This window comes from Gouania willdenowi, chromosome 4, assembly GCF_900634775.1.
Source record: "Gouania willdenowi chromosome 4, fGouWil2.1, whole genome shotgun sequence".
In the NCBI taxonomy this organism is placed as follows: Eukaryota; Metazoa; Chordata; class Actinopteri; order Blenniiformes; family Gobiesocidae; genus Gouania; species Gouania willdenowi.
The window spans coordinates 15,938,410-15,957,333 of record NC_041047.1 but is presented as its reverse complement, the minus strand read 5'-3'; the positions used below and the strand labels follow the sequence as shown (position 1 = coordinate 15,957,333).

Genomic DNA, 18,924 nt, shown 5'->3' with positions numbered 1-18,924 from the left:
AACATCCTTAACCCCTCAGTATCAGGTCTGTGTCCAGGTATCAGGTGTGCTGCGTTATTAAACAATACAGCGACAGTTGTCCTAGTAGTTAGAGATGAAATGGAGAAAAACGCGTGGATAGGAGAAAGTTCTGGCAGTTTTATGACGGGTTTTGTGGCCTTTTGTGTTAAAGGCGTCCCCGTTTGTTTCACACCTGAAGCTGAAAAAAAAGTTTGCCTTTCGTTGTGTCTTACCTTTATTTCTGCTCTTCTTTTTCTACTTTCAAGTCTGCTGTAAGTACTGTCAATGTCATCAGTTTATGTGTGTGTGTTTTTGTTTTTCTCCATGTCTTAAACAAAGTACATGTGTTGTTGTGTTAGTGTGGTGTGTCAGAGGTGCCAGTATGGAGGTGAATATCCAGTTTTCTACAGCTTTCTGGGGAACCTTTGCAGCACAGTTGGAGCCATTCTGTCCCAACAGCTGTACATTCAGGTATTTTTTTATTTTATTTTTTTAAATCAGTGCAACTACATTTATTATTTTTTTTTGCTTGACTGTGTCACGTGTTCTCTAGGTTTTGAAGAGCTCCTTTACTGCAGCTGTAGATGCTTTGAGTTGCATCTTGCACATCATGCAGGTGTTTCTGTGCTGGAACTCTCAGACAGGTGAGTTTAGAGTAGATGGTATATTCTCTTGTTTAATCAAACATGTATGCATTGCAAAATCATGATTCCAGCATGTTTAGTTATTAATAATAATAATACATTTTATTTTAAGGTACCCAAGGTCATCATACAGGAAAAAAATGGATTTGTTTGATCAAATGGTTACATTATGTGCATTCATGTGAGGATTTAGAATAATGATCAATCTTAGCATTAACAGGAAAGTTTTTGTGTCATTCTGTGTATGTTTATTTTTAATATGTGCATTTATGTTGTTTTTCGCTGCTGGTGTATTAATGTGTGAATGGGTTTGGTCCAGAATACATCAGTGAGATGTTAGTCAGGTATGAACCCCGCAGGTCTCTCAGATCTATGGACACAGGTCAGATAGTGGAGCTCACAGTAAACATGGTGATGCTGCTTTTAGTTGTTATGCTGCAAAGAAGTGGAACAAACTGCCAGCAGAGCTGAAGTCAGCATCCAATGTGAACATTTTTAAATCAAATTTAAAGGCACTGCGTATCATTGAGAGCTAGATTTTTGGTCATGTTGTTGATGTAATGTGTTTGTTGGTTTTAATTGATTTTACTGATGATTTTAAATGTTATTGATTTTAAGCTATTGAATGTTTTCTGTTGCACTTTTTGATCATATAAAGCACATTGAGTTGTCTTGTGTATGAAATGCGCTATACAAATATTTTGCCTTGCCTTTTTGTGTATTTTTTTCTCTTTTGGAGTCATATTGTGTATTTTGTGTCGTCAATTTGCATTTTGTGTATTTCTGTTGTTGTTTTCTTTGTTTGTAGTACTGTGGGTTTGTGGAGTCATTTTTTTCTTGTCTTTTTGTGTACTTTTGTTGTAATTGTGTATGTTTTGTCATTGTCTGTATTTTTGTTGTTGTTTTGATCATTATTGTTATAGTTTTGTGTCTTTTTGGAGAACCTAATATCAAATATCTTTGGTCTGTTTTTTTCAGGAGTGAGGCTATGGATGATGAGGCAGCGTAGGAGACAACATCTTGTAGCAGTCTCTCTGTTCTTAGTTGTTGCAGGAAGTTTTCTAAAGTTGATACACGCTCCAGTATTCAGGCCTATCGGTGGGAGACGTCTGCTTAATGTTTCCAGTGGGACTCCCATAACGGTAAGGTTTGCTGATCAATAGAAAGTAATGGGAGTTACAATTTGTGTATACGTGCGTGTGTTTGTGTGTGTATTTCTCATGAAGTTTCATTTTGCATCCCAATTATTTCCTGTTGTTCAAACTGGACTTTTATTTATGGTCTGTGTATTGTCCCAAACATATTCACATCACAGAACTGTTGTTTTAAGGATTACACTGAAATCCTGGGATACATACTTGGGCTGCTGGCTCTGCTCATCTCATGTACCTCCAGGTTACCTCCACTTTGCAGAGTTGTAAGTAGAAAACAACACAAAGATGCACCAAATGCTTTTTTAAATTGTGCTTTCTTTTTTTCATGTTTTTTTTTTTTTTTTTTTCCCTTCAGTACAGGGGACATCGTTTGACCAACACCCACGTGCTGTCTGGAATGTTGGGCTTACTGGCTGAAGCCATCTACATTGCTGCATTACTGCACTATAACACTGGGTTGAAGTTCCTTTTGAGAGTTATGCCTTGGTTTCTTTCTTCTGCAGGTTGTGTCATCATTGAGCTTCTAGTATCCTTATGTAGGGCAGTGATGGCAGAAGCAGAACGCCTATAGGTGGATAGAATGAAGAGATCCAGAACCTCAAATACAACTAAATATATATATGTTTTAATAAATATTTAGATATCTGTAATTATTTAATTTGATGTAACGCCATGATTGAATTGCATTTGTTAAATTTGTGTAACTAAAATTTTAGCTAAATGTGATTTGCTGCCCTTAAGCCTAGACCTCAGATTTTGTTCATCCACTGGTTTACCAGAGGAAACGAGCAGCAGTTATCTGCAGAAACAGAGAGCCTTTTAGGTGAATCAGGAGTCATGAAAGGAGACGGAAATCATAAAACATCTTCACTAGCACAGATGAAAGTACGTTGTAATCTATTTGGCTTTCCTTACATGCATGAAATGGCTGTTCATTTCATGATGTTTAAATGAAAGACTCTGCTATACAGTATGTTGAATACACATGTCAAAGTCATGTTTTTTGCTTTGTTTTTCTATTGCAAAGACATTTTAACAGCAGCAACTAGCACTGACATAGTAGCGGTACCTGGCTGGATGTCATTAAGTCACAGCCCACACCAGCATTACTATATTATATACTGTAATGCATTAGATTGATGTATCTTGATGTATAGTGTGTTTTGGTTTGAAAGATTTAAGTTTTATTCTGAAATTATATCTCTTTCAAGACTAAGCCTATCCACAAAATAACCGAGATGGGCCGTTACATGGATATCAGCTTTCGTCCTTCCAAAAAAGTAAGCGAAAAAAAATAAATCTGTCAAATCATACAGAACGCTCACAACATGCATTTTGTTTGATTACATTTTTTTAGAATAACCTAAAGATTAGGCCTCTCAACCCAATGGTGCAAATGATCCACAGGAACTGTCCCACAGACACTTCATTTGACTCGTCAGAGGTCAGCTCAGACCTTGAGGTAAGCTGGTTTGCTACATTTTTGAATGTATATACTTGGAAAAAAGTAAAGACTAGGGCTTTCAGAGTATTTCAGGGCTTTTATTCTAATTCATCTTGTTCATATTTTCATAGTTTACAATTGTTCTTTTCTGGAACAGCTAGAACTTTTTGGACTGAGTAAAAATGCATCTATATAATGTCTTGAACTGTGTGTGTCCCACATGACTTTGGGTGACGAGCTTTTCGCTGCACAATGTGACACCAAGGTTCATACCAGGGTGAAAGTTAAGTGAAACTGTGGTGAATGTTTGCCTGACTACAGACGTTTCAGTTCTATTTTATAGTGTGCATGGCTCATATAGTAGAAATGGTAAATCTTAAGGCTTGAAGACTGCAGGGTGTTTGTGTGGATTCTGAGCTTTATACATGTGTATCAAAGAGGAAGTGAGGTGAAAAGGAGGTCACTAAAGGCTGATGGAAGACGTTGATTGTCAGCACGTTTTTGTAGAATTGATGAGTCGTAGTCAATTGGAAAGGTTTTTGCCTAGACTTGCATTAAAGCATTTTTTTGTAATGTTCTATTGTAGCTGATGAACATGTGACAACACTGGAAAGCAGATTTATTATTTCCTCAATCTATTTTTCATCTGTCACTTGTTGAAGTGAGTAGCAGGGTTTCATTCCTGGAGGTATTTCATCAAAGTGCTCCTAAAAGAACCAGGCTTATGAGTGAAACCTGGTTTACCCTAGCTGTGTCTGACCACACTGGCTTTCCCCATCATTAAACTCCTCATCTTGAATTTCAGCAAAGACAGCTGACACAGTTAGGTGCACTATCAGAAGACCTGTGAGGTTGATCACAGAGTTACAGATCAGAGACGTGAGGACATGCGCTGCAGCTTTTACTCTGAGTGAACGATCAATAGAAACCAATGGTGAGACTAACAGGACATGACATTATCCGTTACTGCACAGTGAGAAGAGGTGTTTTACACCTGAGTGTTTTAGGAAATGACATCTTTCAAAAATAATGGCATGGTTTCATATGAGTGTGTTAGCAGGTAAACCACAGAGTGTTTCCACAGGAACTAAGGTTTAACTGAGCTGGACTCTCAAGTTAAACCTTAGCTGAGTGTTCTGGTAGCTTTAAGTGATAATATTCACCGTTGGAAATGCATCTTTACTTTTTCTAAGTAGATGATTCAAGTATCTATAATTCACTTTTTAGTCTTATCTCTACTTTCCACTTCTTAGATTTGGGAAATGGCTTTTTTTCTATAATGCAGCAGAGTTTGTTTTGTTGATGTGTTTCTATGTTAATCTTAACTTCAACACATTCTGTTTACTTTGTAATAAAATGGAAATCTGGTTTGTTCGTTGCCTGACTGTGTCTAATGTTTAACTATCCACAGACAAAAGTCCACCTGAGTTCAAGCCTGTCAGTAAAGTAAATTCCATCTGAGTCCTAAAGTATTTTTATAGATTTTCTCCATTCATCAAATTTGCCATTTGGGGTTTATTTTCCTGATTGTTTTTTTTCGATATACATCTGTATTTTATCATGTAAAGCTGAACAACAAACTCCTACCTAAGACCTTTTTGTGTCCTCAGTGGGATTTTGAAGTGACCCAAGCTCATTGGAAAAAAACTAAGCAAGAAGAAAATGAATTTCTCCTGCAAGAGTGGATAACAAACCCACAACCTTTTACTGTCTGCACATGCTCCAGTTCTGGACATGGATCAAAGACCCATTCTGGCACAGGAGAGAATGGTCCTGCATCAAGCTTGAATAAATGACCCATTATTCATATAGATGTCAAAATAAACAAGCAAATACTGACTTGTTTCTGCATAGCTGTCAATAAGGATGGCCTTACACAGCAGTCACCACAGAAAACAGGAATCCCTCTGAAACCTCAGAAAAGACACAAAGGTTTACCCTGAAGAAAACACTGTTACTTGTCTACTATTATTTAAGGTCATTGGGTCATATCCTGTATTTTGCTTTCAGACTTGGTTATCAGGGCTGGACTGTGGAGGGATTGGGGGGGGGGGGTATTCCAGATAAGCACCAGGCTAGACGTCCAGGATTAGTGTGTCCTCTCCATCATTCAGCAAACCTCTGTTCATCTGCATTCACTGGGGTTTTAAAAAGATGAAGCTGGAACAACAAACCAGGGAGTTTTTTTTAAATTGAAAGGATTTCCTCAGTCTTGATAACTAAACAATACAGTGATTTAAAAAAAAATGGTTATGAAACCCCCTTAGACTCCTCCCCGTTACATTTCCTTGGGTGGTAAATCAAAGAGAAACATAACTGGGAAAAAAAACAACTATAAAATAATTGCTGTTACTAACATGCTATCCGTGGTTGTAAACACAAACACAGACCTTGATTAATAGAGATTTCATCCATTTCCTTGCGATCGCCTGTAATCTAAATTGTACTTTTGCCTACAAATGTGAAAATGAGGGGCACTAGAAAGCATCTTCTCAAATGATTTAATTAAACTTTGCCATTGCTACTCAAAAGCAGCCTTAATCAAAGGGCACAGACTATTCTAAAGTAGTGTTGAACACTTTACTGAGAGCCTTGATAGATGTCAATGAGATGGTCAAAGAGAAAATTAGTGTCCTGCTGACCAGTTCCATCTGATTACTGATTATGTTCCATTCCTGGTTAAGATGCTTTTTTTCCCTTCACAATTAGGTTATCAGTTCTGTTTTTACCAATGCCTACAAATGTGCTTTAGAGAGAAGTTTAATATTTTCCTCTCTATAATGGCTTACCCATCCTTAGATCGGGTTGGTGATGGTCACAACAAAATAATATAATTGTATTTTTTATTTTATTGTTAAAATAAAACAATCATAGCTGGCCCAAAATAGTTGCACTCAATGTAGTGTTAACCTCTGGCAACATGAGCAGACAAAAAGAAAAAAAAAATACATTATGTACCTTGAAATAAGTTGTACAGCTGAAGATTTAAAATGTTCATTTGTCCCAGAAATGAACCATCTCAGCCATCTCCATTTGTTCTAAAAACCCCAACAACATAGTATTTGAGCTTTATTTTCCCAAACTTGCCTGTTTTCTGAAGTTTTAGCCCTCTGAAAAGTCCCTTTAATGACGCTTCTAAAAACAGGCTGTTTTGGGGCCTTCATGCATATGCATGAGTGGGCGTGTCTGTGGGCGCAGAACTCATGCCTGGCTCTGAGAGGGTGATCGCCGTCACGATTTCTTTTGCTATCCACACTCTTGTTATTGTTTTGAGCCAAAAAACTGCACATTACAATAAAACACATGGCTATATAAGCAGTTATGATTGTGGGTACGACAAAAACGCTTCTCCACAGTATGTTTATCACAGCAGCAGCAGCGCAGTCAGTCAGCTGTTTCAAACACTACAAAGCTGCTACGTCTCTTTCTTGTCATCCACACATATTCTGACCACAGAACTTATCCATTTAAGACGATAGTCCACTGTTTTGTCCAACAGCTGCATCGCATTGTGTTACAAACATGTCAGATCACATCAATGGTAATACGAGGCAATATAACGGCTGCTAAAAATGGAACTGCTCCCTGGGCGCTACACTGTGGCTGCCCACTGCTCCTCAGGGGGGTTTAAATGCAGAGAACACATTGTGTATGTAGCTTTACATATATGACACAGTATAATGTATATTCTATATTAAACCGCAGTGTTTTTACCTGTGAGGTAGTTTGAGCGGGAGGAGCTCACATTCTTATGTAGGGTAGGATGAGCCAGGATTGTCAGGAGGAAGAATTTCCGCGATGTGACGTCACCTGAGAAAAATCCAGCTCGCCCGGAGCTGACTTTTTACAAAATGTGGAATAACAAGGGAGGGAGGGAGGAAAAAGAACTGTTTCAACTTTGGCCCTCTGAATGAGGCTAAAGGAATGTATATAACTGTAGCAAAACCATTATAAAGTGATTTTTTTCATAATACTGCAGATCTCTTGACAGATGCTGAGTTAGCATTTCAGGATCTGTGGGTTTCATCTATGCCTCCACTGAGACCATGGGCAAAGGAAAACAAACTGCAATCCAACAAAAAAAGGTGGAATTTTGTTTGCAAAAGTGATGAAGGGGGTGGATTAACACATCTGAACCAGCAGCGGGGAACAGGTCTTTCTGTTTTTTTTGGCCAGACGTCACCAGAGTGAACGTTGAAGATGTCAGATAATCTGAGCTTCCAGAACATTTGGTTCACCTTGCAAATTGGAGGAGGAACAGCAAGTGGAAAAATTCTTTAGGAGAAACTTGCACATTGCATGTCCAAGGACCAAACTGATCAAATAGATCATGAAAACTAAGTACTCCAGTGCAAGAATTAACTGTATTTATTTTCTAACATGTACCGGTAAATAATGTTTTTGTTTTTTTATTTTTATTTTTGAGTACAAGAAAATCAAAATATTAAATTATACTCAAGTTTGAAAAAGGAGTAGGGCAAATTATACACATTTTTTATTTATATTTTTATCCCTACCATTTTTTAACTTTTCAGTTTATCTCAGTTATATCATTGCTAATATTATATATACATAAATAGTCATATAAAAATACATATAAATATAATACAGTATACATACTGTATATAGATATACATACACACTCATACAGTACAGATATACATTACATACATACACATATATACAATTTAAATATCCATATGTATATACTGTATAGGATGTACATGCCACCTTATAAATATACATATATTCACTATATATATATACTAAACAATTATCCACATAATTATTTAACATATACTAGGCAGCTATAATGTATCAATTTTCTTTTTTTTAATTGCTATCGCTCCTTACACCACCAGTTATCACACCTTCTTTTCCATATGCTTGTTCAGCAATTTTAAACAGATTTATGTTTCCACTTTGTTCTATCTCAAGCTCAAAATTATCACATAAAGTCACCCCACAGCTCGATATGCATATGTTTTTTATTGTTGTTCGCACTGTTGTTCGACTTACTCTGGGATATTTCTTGGCAGTAGGTTATATCTTGCTTTGTACATTATTTGTAGAATTCAACCAGATTCATAAATTTGATAATGAGTAACTTATTTCTTAATTGTTTTTTCGGTATTATGCGTAATGGCTAAAAAGTGCTTTTGTAGGCATTTCCCGAGACTTACACACAGTAGGTTAGATATGGCAAAAACAAACAGTATAGAGTATGTATTGACTAATGGTCCAGAATGTTTTGTTCTACCAAGAATTACAGTGCACTTTGAAAGCTTTACTCTACGTGGTTTATCTGAGGCTTCCAGCAGATTTTGTGGTCCAGGATTACGCTCAGAAATTTGATTTTATATAATCATTCTATTTTTGGATTATCTATTATCCGCTCTACATTATCTTCTATTTTATGTTTTTTCAAACAGCATTATTTTTGTTTTGCTCAGATTTAATAGTAATTTTTGCCAAACCAAAATTTTAGTTTGTTTATTTCTGATGTAATCCTCCTCAAAATTTGAGGCAAATTCTTCCCAACACAGGAAATGTTTGTTGTCAGCAAACAAAACAAATGTCAATACTTTTGTTACTCTGTGTATGTCATTGATATACAATATGAATAAGTTCGGACCTTATACCGACCTCTGTGGTACTCCACATGTAATGTCCATATACTCTGATTTATGTTCACCTATTTGCACGAACTGTTGCTTGCTTCTTAGATAGTGCCTCAACCAACTCACTCCAACCCCCTTTATACCATAGCTTTTCAGTTTATTACCTCCACCAAGGTGGTCTTTTTTCACCAGCGTTTGTCCATCCTTTAGTCCGTCTATCTGTTAATGTGGATGATTGTTAGCATGACATCTCAAAAACTTTTGAACAGATTTAAATGAAATTTGGTGATCTGATAGAGAATGTCACATGGAAGAAGTTTGATTTTGGAGATGATCCGGAAGGTACTGTAGATATAGTACTTCTAAATTTGGCGGATGTGTGTGCTCTGAGTGCTCTTGTTTAGTAATATTTTGTGATTAATAAAGGATTTTTTATATCCAGAAAAACTCCAACTGCTATTTTTTGTTGTCTATGCAATCTGTGGTTTCTTCTATTAACTCAGTTTGTACCAAAGATGTTGATGTGTCTGTTCTGAATCCATACTGACTGTCAGTTTAAGGCTAGATTGTGCTTTTCAATGAATTTGTCCAGTCTGTCTGAAAACTTTTTTTTTAGTATTGTGGAGAACTGGGAGTGTAAAGAAACAGGCCTGTAGTTTGTGATATGGTGTTGATCTCCGTTTTTAAACATCGCTATCACTTTTGCTATTTTCATTTTGTTGGGAAATGTACCTGTTTGAAAAGACAAGATGAAGATGTGTGTTAATGGTTTTGCAATTCCTTAAATTCCTTCACTGTTGTTATGTCAATATCCTTCCAATCAGTAGAAGTCTTGTTTTGTTTTCCATATTTTCTTTCTGTGATGCATAATGGGGTCCCCCGGTATAGTCATGTTAACAAGCTGCAATAAATCATATAAGTATGCTTCAAACACACACAGGTTTATTAAAGGATTTTATTATTTTCTTTGTAGCTCAGTATAAGTAGTGGATATGTTTTTGCACTGGTAATGGATAAAAAATTGAAATGATGTACTGGGTATGATAAACACCTGCTAGAAGAGTTGTGATCACTAAAGAAGGGCAGAGAAGATAAGATAAGAGGTTGAGAGCAGCCACAGCCAGTGATGCACCTGCCAGACGAGCCGTGAGCTCTAAAACACCTGCTGGAAGAGTCGTGGTCACTGTAAGAAGATAAGAAGCTGTCAATCAACTGTTTATCTATGTCATTACACAGTATAAATGTTTGGAGATTTCTTGGGCTCGGGGTCTTCCTTCTGTGAGACACCTGCTGCGTCAGATGTCAAGGAGGCCTTGAGCATATTTTTATATGTTCAATAAAAAAACCACTTCTGTTTCAACTTACCTGACGATCTCCTGAGTCTTCATCATCCTTCTGGTGAGCATCTCACATACACTGCACATGTTTCGGGTTCTCTGCATTTGAGGTCCTAGGGCTAGAACCATGGCATAAGGTTAGGAATAAAATAGAGGATTACCTTAGGGTAATAGGTTGCTGACTAGGATAAAGAGGTATTCTAGGAACACACGACTCTTTCATTAACTGCTCTTAAAAATATTGTACTTGGATATCTCTCCCCCATATCTTCTACATCTGCCAATTCTGATCTCACATTTGTGAAAAAATTGTTAAAACCATTCACCACATCCTCCATATTTTTTTTTAACAGACTTGTCATTCTCACTGAAGGATTCTGGATAATTTGTGGGTTTTTTTTAAAAAAAAAAATCATTTTCTCACATTGCCATTCAGTACAGCCCATATATTACTTTAATGTTGTTTGAATTTTTCTCCAATAATTTATTATATTATTCTTTCTTACATATCGTCATAACATCAGTTAATTTATTTTTATTTTTATCTATTTAATTTTCCTCTGCTTCTATAGTTTGATGCATTATGAATGGTCTATAATGTATTTTTCTTCTTGCAAGCACTTCTTTTTACTGTAAGTTGTTTTGTATCTTGATTATCTGATATTTGTTTACTAACTAAACAAAGTTATCAAATCATGTAGCTTTAAATTTAGTATGCCTAGTTTATCTTTTATATATATATATACAGATATATATCAATAATAAAATAATTGTTGCTTTAGATTATTCATACATTAGAATAACCAAAGCAAATTATTCTTTGTAGTCAATAAAATCATTTTCTACGACCAATTTTGTTTGAAATATGACCTTCGTCAACTCAATATATAATGATCCAATCAGAACTCATGTGATCATTCATTGATTACATCAAATCTGTCTGTTTGTATTTACAAACTTAAATACCATCCCATATCATCAAGGCGATAAATGGTATTTAAATCTTTAAAATATACAGAAACTCTTGTGCTGTACAGTTTATTTTAGTCGACTATATCTGTAACAGTTTTAGTCAACTAAAATGTTAATGCCATATATTTGACTAAAACAAGACTATAAATGAAAAAGTCATGACTAATTTTTGGCTATTAGTCAAAAGACTATGACTTGAAAATGTGCTGTCAAAAAAAAGAAGCAAAAAAAGGTGTAATAAAGGAACTTTTCAAATGTAAGTTGTTGTTTTTTACTTAACCATTTGGGTTTTTTATTATTTTGTTTTATTTTACTGGAGTTTTCTAGTGCTTATCTCCAGCTCTCACCGGGTGCAAGGATGGATACACCCAGTCTGAACAAAGTCACACATTCACAGACTTTTTTTTAAAGACATGTTTTTGTGTTTGGACTGTGAGAGGAAGCTGAGCACATGAAGTTAACTCATGAAGTCCTGAGATCATGTAAAAATATAGAAAGGTCCAAGGTCAGAGAATTGAGGCAGCACTTAGGCTTTCTTCCATTTGGCATCTTCCTTAAGAATTAAAAAACGTCAATTTTTTAATAACAAAATATTATGGTATATACACAAATATATGATGATCTACTTTAAAATCTGAGATTTTCTTGTTTCAGTGATTCCTCAATAAAATTGGAAAAAGTCGATGCAAGAAAATTACATAATTTAATACTAAGGATAAACTAAAATAATAATAATAATAATTAAAAAAAAAAAACAACTTTATACAATGTTTTTTAAATTAAATTTTAGCTTATATTTTCCCTGTGTGTGCTATTTCTCTTGTAATTTTGGTTGTTGAACTGCATTTGGTGGCGTATTTAGTTCATGTTTGTTGATGCTGTTCATTGATGGAAGTAGTTGCGTGTTTTCTTGTTTGTTAATAAAAACAAACAACAGAAACTTTCTTAAAAACAGGCTTTCTCCCTGTCACCAGAACATCATCATTCATCATTCTGCTTTTATTTAGTTTTATACAAAGTTATGGTAATTACGACCAAGTAATTTGATGATTGGACAAGAATCATTCCAGGAGCGCTAATATAACAGCACTGTGACTTTTTTTTTTTTTTTTTTTTTTTACATACATTATCACTCCTCTCGACAGGTGTTTTAACTCAGTCAACTTTCATGAAGGAAATGTGTATGTGTTGCCCGGCAACAACCTTGTCTCTCCTCCAGATGTGGACATATTGTCGTATTTTATTTATTTAATATTATGGCGCACTATTCTGATGGTCAATGGTGACGTCACACTGTGTCACTTCCTGCCGTCAGACAGCCAGTTCAGTCCAGTTCACGTTGAGCCAGTGCTCACCCAGACTTGGTGAGTCAGTCAGTCAGTCCGTTAGTCCGTCCCAGCTCCGTGTCAACAAACCGCCGAGCCTCCACCGTGTCGCTCCGCCGCCACCACGTCTCTCTCTCCAGCCTCCGTGGCTCCGCAGCGACGCTTCCCTTCAGATAGCAGCTGCACGCTTGCCGCCATGACTCGCAGGTGATCTCCGGAGCGTCCCAGTGGTTCTGGGTGAGTGGACCTTACAGTTAATAGTTCTATGCGCTTTCGTGTTTCCAGGCTTAACAGCTGCGGTTGCCACCATCACCACCCATGTGTCAGTCGCTATCAAGCCGCGGCAAAATGCTAACGCGTCGATTCTGAAGCCCACGCTTCTAACCCCACCGGGTCGCTGACTTTGAACAGCCTGGCTCATAGGGTTAAATAAACCAACACCGCATTGAAAATAGATGGTCCATGTTTTTAATGTTGGAAAACTATTCTGCTCACAGTGGGTCGACACTGAAGCATGGCTAACCTTATGTTAGCCACCTAGCAAACATTCAGCCATGTCTTCCTCCCGTCAGCAGCTGACAGCGAACACTTGGTGTTGTTAACCTTCACGTTGTTCACAACACACACACACACACACGCAGAACGTTAACCACGTTGTGCTCAGTGAACCCTAGGGTCGTGTTTTTAGTGCGTTCCCACACCTGGTGGCTTCTCACCACACAGTTGGTTGCACGTACGTGTGCTGTCCTAAGTTTTCCATTGATGTCAGTAATGACTGCAGAGCTACAAAGTACTGTCATCATCCATATCAGCGGTGTTTAAAGGGGCCTCCACAGTCCACACTATGTTCACTCAGATAGCTTCTTTTTCAGCCTATGACCTCAAAAATCCTAATCCACTGATGCATTTTCTCTTTTGACAGTTTTATTCAACGAATTGTTTATTCATACGGAAACGTATTAATAGACTTCAGCACTATTGACACGGAAACGTATTAATAGATCCGTGGACTATTGACACGGAAACGTACGGTTTCCAGAAACTAGACCCCAGGTCTATTTAAACGAAAACGTGTTGTTCCGGACCTTTTCTACATAAGCGTAATGTGCTGGTGTGTTTTCACTGTGTCAGGATGGCTGAGTGGTCGAAGCTCCTGACTCAAGAATTCTCCCTTCCGCTGCTGTGGGTTTGAATCCTACTTTTGTTATAAATATTTTTTTCATTTTAACATATTTAACACGGCAAATTGCACCTTTAAACATACATATATGAAAAAGATTAACATTTTAGGGTATTTCCTGGTTTATGGTTAGGGTCAAAAATACATATATGAAAAAAATCAAAATTTTAGGGTGTTTCCTGGGTTAGGGTTAGAGCTAAAATAAAAGGGTTTGGGGGGGTAGCTAAAAATAGTTATGAGCTAAAATAAAACTGACGGTACTTCAAGTCACGTGGTGCACCTATCACATCACCTAAAATGGCCAATGAGGGGGGCGCTCCGTATGAACAGAGGGGGGGTCAATTGATAAGTTTCCGTGCAAATAGCCATGGCCTTTATTAAATCTGTGGATTTAGGTTTGCAGTGGATCTGAAACCACTTTGTTCTTCCTTCACATGTGAAAAGCATCACTTTCAACTGGATAAGTTGTCACACAGAAACAATATTTTAGCTACGGTCTTTGGCTTACTTGTTTTCTAACAGATGGAGCACTATAAACAAACTCCAATCTCCCTTTCTCTTCTTACCAATGATTCATAAGTATTATCTTATCAGATTGAGGTCAAATGTTCATTGTGACTGAATAACTAACGGTGACTGCGCCTAATAATCACAGGTGGTAATAAAGCTATTCAATTAAAATAGTTTTAAAAAGCAATCAAATCAGCTTTAAAATATTCAACTATATTTATATTGAATATAATAGAAAATAATACACATTTATTGATCCCCAGAGGGGAAATTCACATGTTGCAGCAACACAATAAAAAAAGAGCCGACGGTAAGAAACAAATACCAACATGAAATATTAGTGCAAATGTAAGAACTGTAGGACAGACATAAATTAGTAAAACACACAAAATACTCTACGTATACATAAATACATACAGATTTTCCACATATACTTGTTTACGTTTGCCACAGGAGAGGGAATCAAGTTGCGTGATTATTTTTCACACGTAGTCAATTAGGTCAAAAGTTGGGTTTAATTGGACAAAAAAAAAATAATCAAAAAGTTAAATAAAGTTTTATTTGTAAATTTAGGTAGTAACATTAGGACAGATAGATTGAAGTAGTTGTAATACAAAATATGGTTATTGAAATTCAGTTGCGTAGAGATTTATGCAAATAGTGTAGTCTCAAAGTTGGTCACAAATACAAAAGTAAGGGCTGCTTGCAAAGCACTGAGAATTTAGGCTCAGTGAGTGTTTTGCTGAAGGACTCATGAGTCATGACACCTGGGCAGTACCTTCTATCCATCCATCTCTGCTTCTTATAGATGAGTTTCACATAGGAATGACGCCTATCCAAACAGTAGGGTCTGCCTAAGACAGGTAGCCAGTCCATCATAGGGATAATTTTTGTTTCCGTCACATAAACTGTCCCAATCACTCCATTACAGACTTTAGTTAAAGCCAATCCTTCATGTTTTCAGCTTGTAGGACCCTGGACACCAGAGACACTCATAGCCTTCTTGCTTTCAGACAATGTTGCTAACCTCAGGATTACTGAGTGACTGGCCACGAATGGATCACTGTTTTTTCCATAGATGTAGGTTATCCATTAGTCATGGCTGCATTCAAGGAAAGTGCATAAATACTGAGTAAATGTAATATTGAATCACTTGTCAACAAGAGTCTACATTATGTCTTTCAAAATTCTATGAATAAAGTGTTCCCTGTATCAGTATGTTTTTTCAGATTTTCAAAAGTCATCCCATTGGGTTATTATAACATCAAACAGCTATGTTGATAGAAATTTATAAAGGTTAGAAAGCAACAGCTTTGAAATTGAAGTGTCAAATTAGATGTTTTTGCAGGTTAGTGATGACATCACTGCTTTGGATTGACATGCTTTCAGTTACATTGTCCCTGGGCTTATTTGAGCCACACTGCTCGATCTGTACTAACTTTGGAATTTGGCTTTATTTGACTCTGTAATTCATTGCCTTTGTGAATATTCACTGTATTTTTTTTTTTCTTATTTGGAAGTCTGTTTTGTTTACACACAGACCTGTTATACTTGATCTCAAGATTACTGGTTTGATACAAACTTCTCTTGTAGAGTCTTGACTTTTTTACCATATTTCTGACAAACATTAGCACCTGTGGATTGCTTGAGAGGCCACTGTGATCAAACATTATCAGCCTTTGTGCACTTTGTAAATCTTTAAAGATTTAATGGCTCTAAGGTTTACTATTACGTACTCTATTAGAATGAATGTTTCCGCTTTGGGATGAGAAATCTTGTTATTTTTGATTGACGATTTTGTTTGAACATAAACTAAACATTACAATACATTGAATAAGAAAATTAAGAAAAGATGTCTCAACAATTGTTGCAACTGTTACCTAATTATCTTTTTAACAGTGACTTATTTTCCCTACACTGCTTTTATTATTGGGATGACTATTGAGCACATGTTGGTTTTGTGCTTCATGTTGTCTGTAAATTATATTTTGGATTGCTCTAGCTTTGTTTAATCACAGGGCTGGCATTGGCTAGGTCTCAATCATTTTCTGTAAATAACTTACCTCACATAGCAACAATAAATATACAGTATTTTGGTTCTTGGTTGATTTTGGTCTTTTTAAATGCACAAATATTAGATATATAGCTCACCTGTATGAACATATTTCTCTGCCTTGGTATCACTCAAACAGGGATGGAGACCAGTGACGTGCAGTCCGGGTAGGCAAGGTAGGCAGTGCCTACCTAAGTGTGAATTAATATTTTGATTATTTGTTTTAATTATAATGTAATTATAAATGATTTATTTTTCAATTTCTGAAAGCCTACAGTACCTATAAGTTTTAAAGTGCCAGCATTGTGTGCTTTTCATAGCCCAAATGACTAAACATTGCTATTTCCTGGTATGGCAGAGACATTGCACAGTCTCACTCCACTGTAAGGCAGGAGGAGGAGGAGTCAGGAGGAGGCCAAATCCTCTCCCAAAAGCACATTACTGCTCTGCCTCTGTTCTCATAGCGTGTTTTTATGTTTGCGCATGTGCAGTCAGTTCCCCAAGATGAAAACCAATTATGTAAAAAGGCAGCTCTCTACGCTGCCTTTGGACATAACCGTGCTATGCTAAATGCTATACGTACCTTCAGAGTGCATTAGTGAATTGATCCAGCATGGCTGCTGCTGCTACGTTCTCTTGCTAGTGGGCCAGATAACATTATAGGAAAGATGACAGCGTTAGACGATAGAGAAACTTTCTTTTGAGGAAAAACGACAGCTTTTAAAAGATGGGAGACCAACACCTGAGCTACCAGACCTTCAGCAAAGGTAAGGTCAGAAAATTGTTCGTATTTTTCACAGTGAATGGTAGGATTGGCTTTGTGGATGCGCCTCACTGAGGCTGTTCCGAGTTGTTGTCTTTTTCTCCATGTTTCTGTGTTTCCAACACAACGGATGCGCTGCCGTGTCATGAGATATATCTTGTTGGGAGAGTATGGAGGCTATATTAAATAATTGTTTGTTTCTTTAATGGTGTTTTACGATCTTGATTTTGTTAGATGGCTAAATGCTTGTTCATGTGGATGTTGTTGGGTTTTTTCTTTTGTATAATGAATATCATGTTTTGATACATTGAGATGACTTTGTTGTAAATTGCGCTATACAGATAAAGTTGAATTGAATAAACACTTGCCAACAGAAGAAACTGTCATTGGTGTTGACATTGGTGGTCTCGATTTGCAACGCCCTGCCTACCCAACCCTAGTGCTCACGGCACATCACTGATAGAGATGCTGGCTTGTGAATTTTATTTCTCATGTCGTTTATGCAAATCAAGGGTGGCTTTGGAGATGATTAGTTTATCTGTTTTTAGAATATGACCTTTGAGTTAGGTGTGTCTCCAGTTTGTTCCTCTGCTCTGCCTAGAATCTTAAAGAAACATTCACTCAGCAGTTTTAACCACATTATTAAATTGCAAATACACTGAGTATCAATAGACCCTTGCGACTGACGTCACGGGACATTGACCCAGCGCCATCTTGGAAGATGACGGCCCTATATGGATGCACCTGCGTGGGTGTGTTGACTTGAATAATAGTGTTATGTTTTGACTTACTGAAAACAGCCCATGTGCTAAACGATTGTCAAAGGTCGTCTCCGTTTGACGTCAATATGTCGGAGGCCACGGATTATGTTGACACTCTACTAGAAGCTGAGAGAAGTTGGTACAAGGAGAAATTGGGTCTGATCAGCGAGAATGATCCCTACAAAGTTGACAAATGGAATGAAGATATCTCTTTTTTCCCGGGAGTGGGGAGTGACTTATCCTGACATTGTGAACTACCTTCTCTTTACATCCAGCTCATACACAATGGACCACATGAAAAGTTTCAAGGGACTGGAAGCTTACAACCAGTTTGTTTCTGGCTGGGTTTGTGAAGTAGCTACTTTTATTTATAATGGACTCCATGTGGTTAAGTCTAGTGTTAGAAGGCTACGTTTTCATAATTAATCTGTCATATGAGTGTGTGTGCAATGCTGGTTTTTCAGAATCTGAGCTATTTTATTGATGATAAATGTGTGTGAAAAATAGATCTGCACACTCGGATCAATGTAAATAAAACAATTTAGTTAATTTAGTTTAATTTCCTGAAGAAAGACTTGTGTACATATATATATATATATATATATATATATATATATATATATATATATATATATATATATATATATATATATATATATATATTTTTTTTTTTTTAAATGTACATTTAAAACTACTTTTCTGAAATAATTTGACGATTTGTTAAACTGGAAGATCAGAAACAGTTTGCTCTCAGTTTAACAAGTGAGTTGCCAATGTCCTTGCCCCCTTTATGCCGTTGACTCAAGACTTTTCATTGCTGAGCTGAAAAACTTCTGCCAGTGATGGAAGATGTGCCAACTGAGATTTTGAGTGTTAATGAGAAATATCTTGACATGGTAGAAGACTTCACAGCAGCACAGATCTCTTAGTCGATCTCTTCTCAGAGCAGTGTGATACAGAAACACATCTTCAAGTGCTGATATCACAGTTTGCTTCCACTGAAGCTGAGACACAGCTGCTGGATGCAGCAGTAAAAGTAAAATTGTGTTTCATCTATCATTATACAAACACCTGTCAAATCTAACAAAGTCATGCAAACCAGATTTATGATCTGCTTTTTGGTTTTTTTTCTTTTCATTTTACCCTTTTTTTCCCAAGTA

General features: G+C 36.7%; 2 protein-coding genes across 4 annotated transcripts in view; both read left to right on the top strand.

The window, feature by feature from the left end:
- The first annotated feature begins 24 nt into the window (after nt 1-24).
- On the top strand, nt 25-6,239 carry tmem44 (transmembrane protein 44). The gene is made up of 10 exons (XM_028445045.1): nt 25-272; nt 360-471; nt 554-644; nt 1,623-1,786; nt 1,975-2,061; nt 2,154-2,324; nt 2,552-2,683; nt 3,010-3,078; nt 3,156-3,260; nt 4,853-6,239. The coding sequence occupies exons 1-10, from the start codon at nt 100-102 to the stop codon at nt 5,036-5,038; spliced, it is 1,290 nt and encodes a 429-aa protein (XP_028300846.1). The 5' UTR covers nt 25-99; the 3' UTR covers nt 5,039-6,239.
- A 6,233-nt stretch (nt 6,240-12,472) lies between these two features.
- The window catches only part of atp13a3 (ATPase 13A3), a 31,202-nt gene continuing 24,750 nt past the window's right edge, over nt 12,473-18,924 (top strand). For 2 of the 3 annotated variants that reach the window (XM_028444050.1, XM_028444048.1), the window contains exon 1: nt 12,473-12,734. The gene's annotated coding sequence lies outside the window, so the exon portion shown is untranslated. Of the gene's footprint in view, nt 12,735-16,942; nt 17,008-18,924 lie in introns of those variants that run through there. The other variant, XM_028444049.1, reaches the window with a different exon arrangement.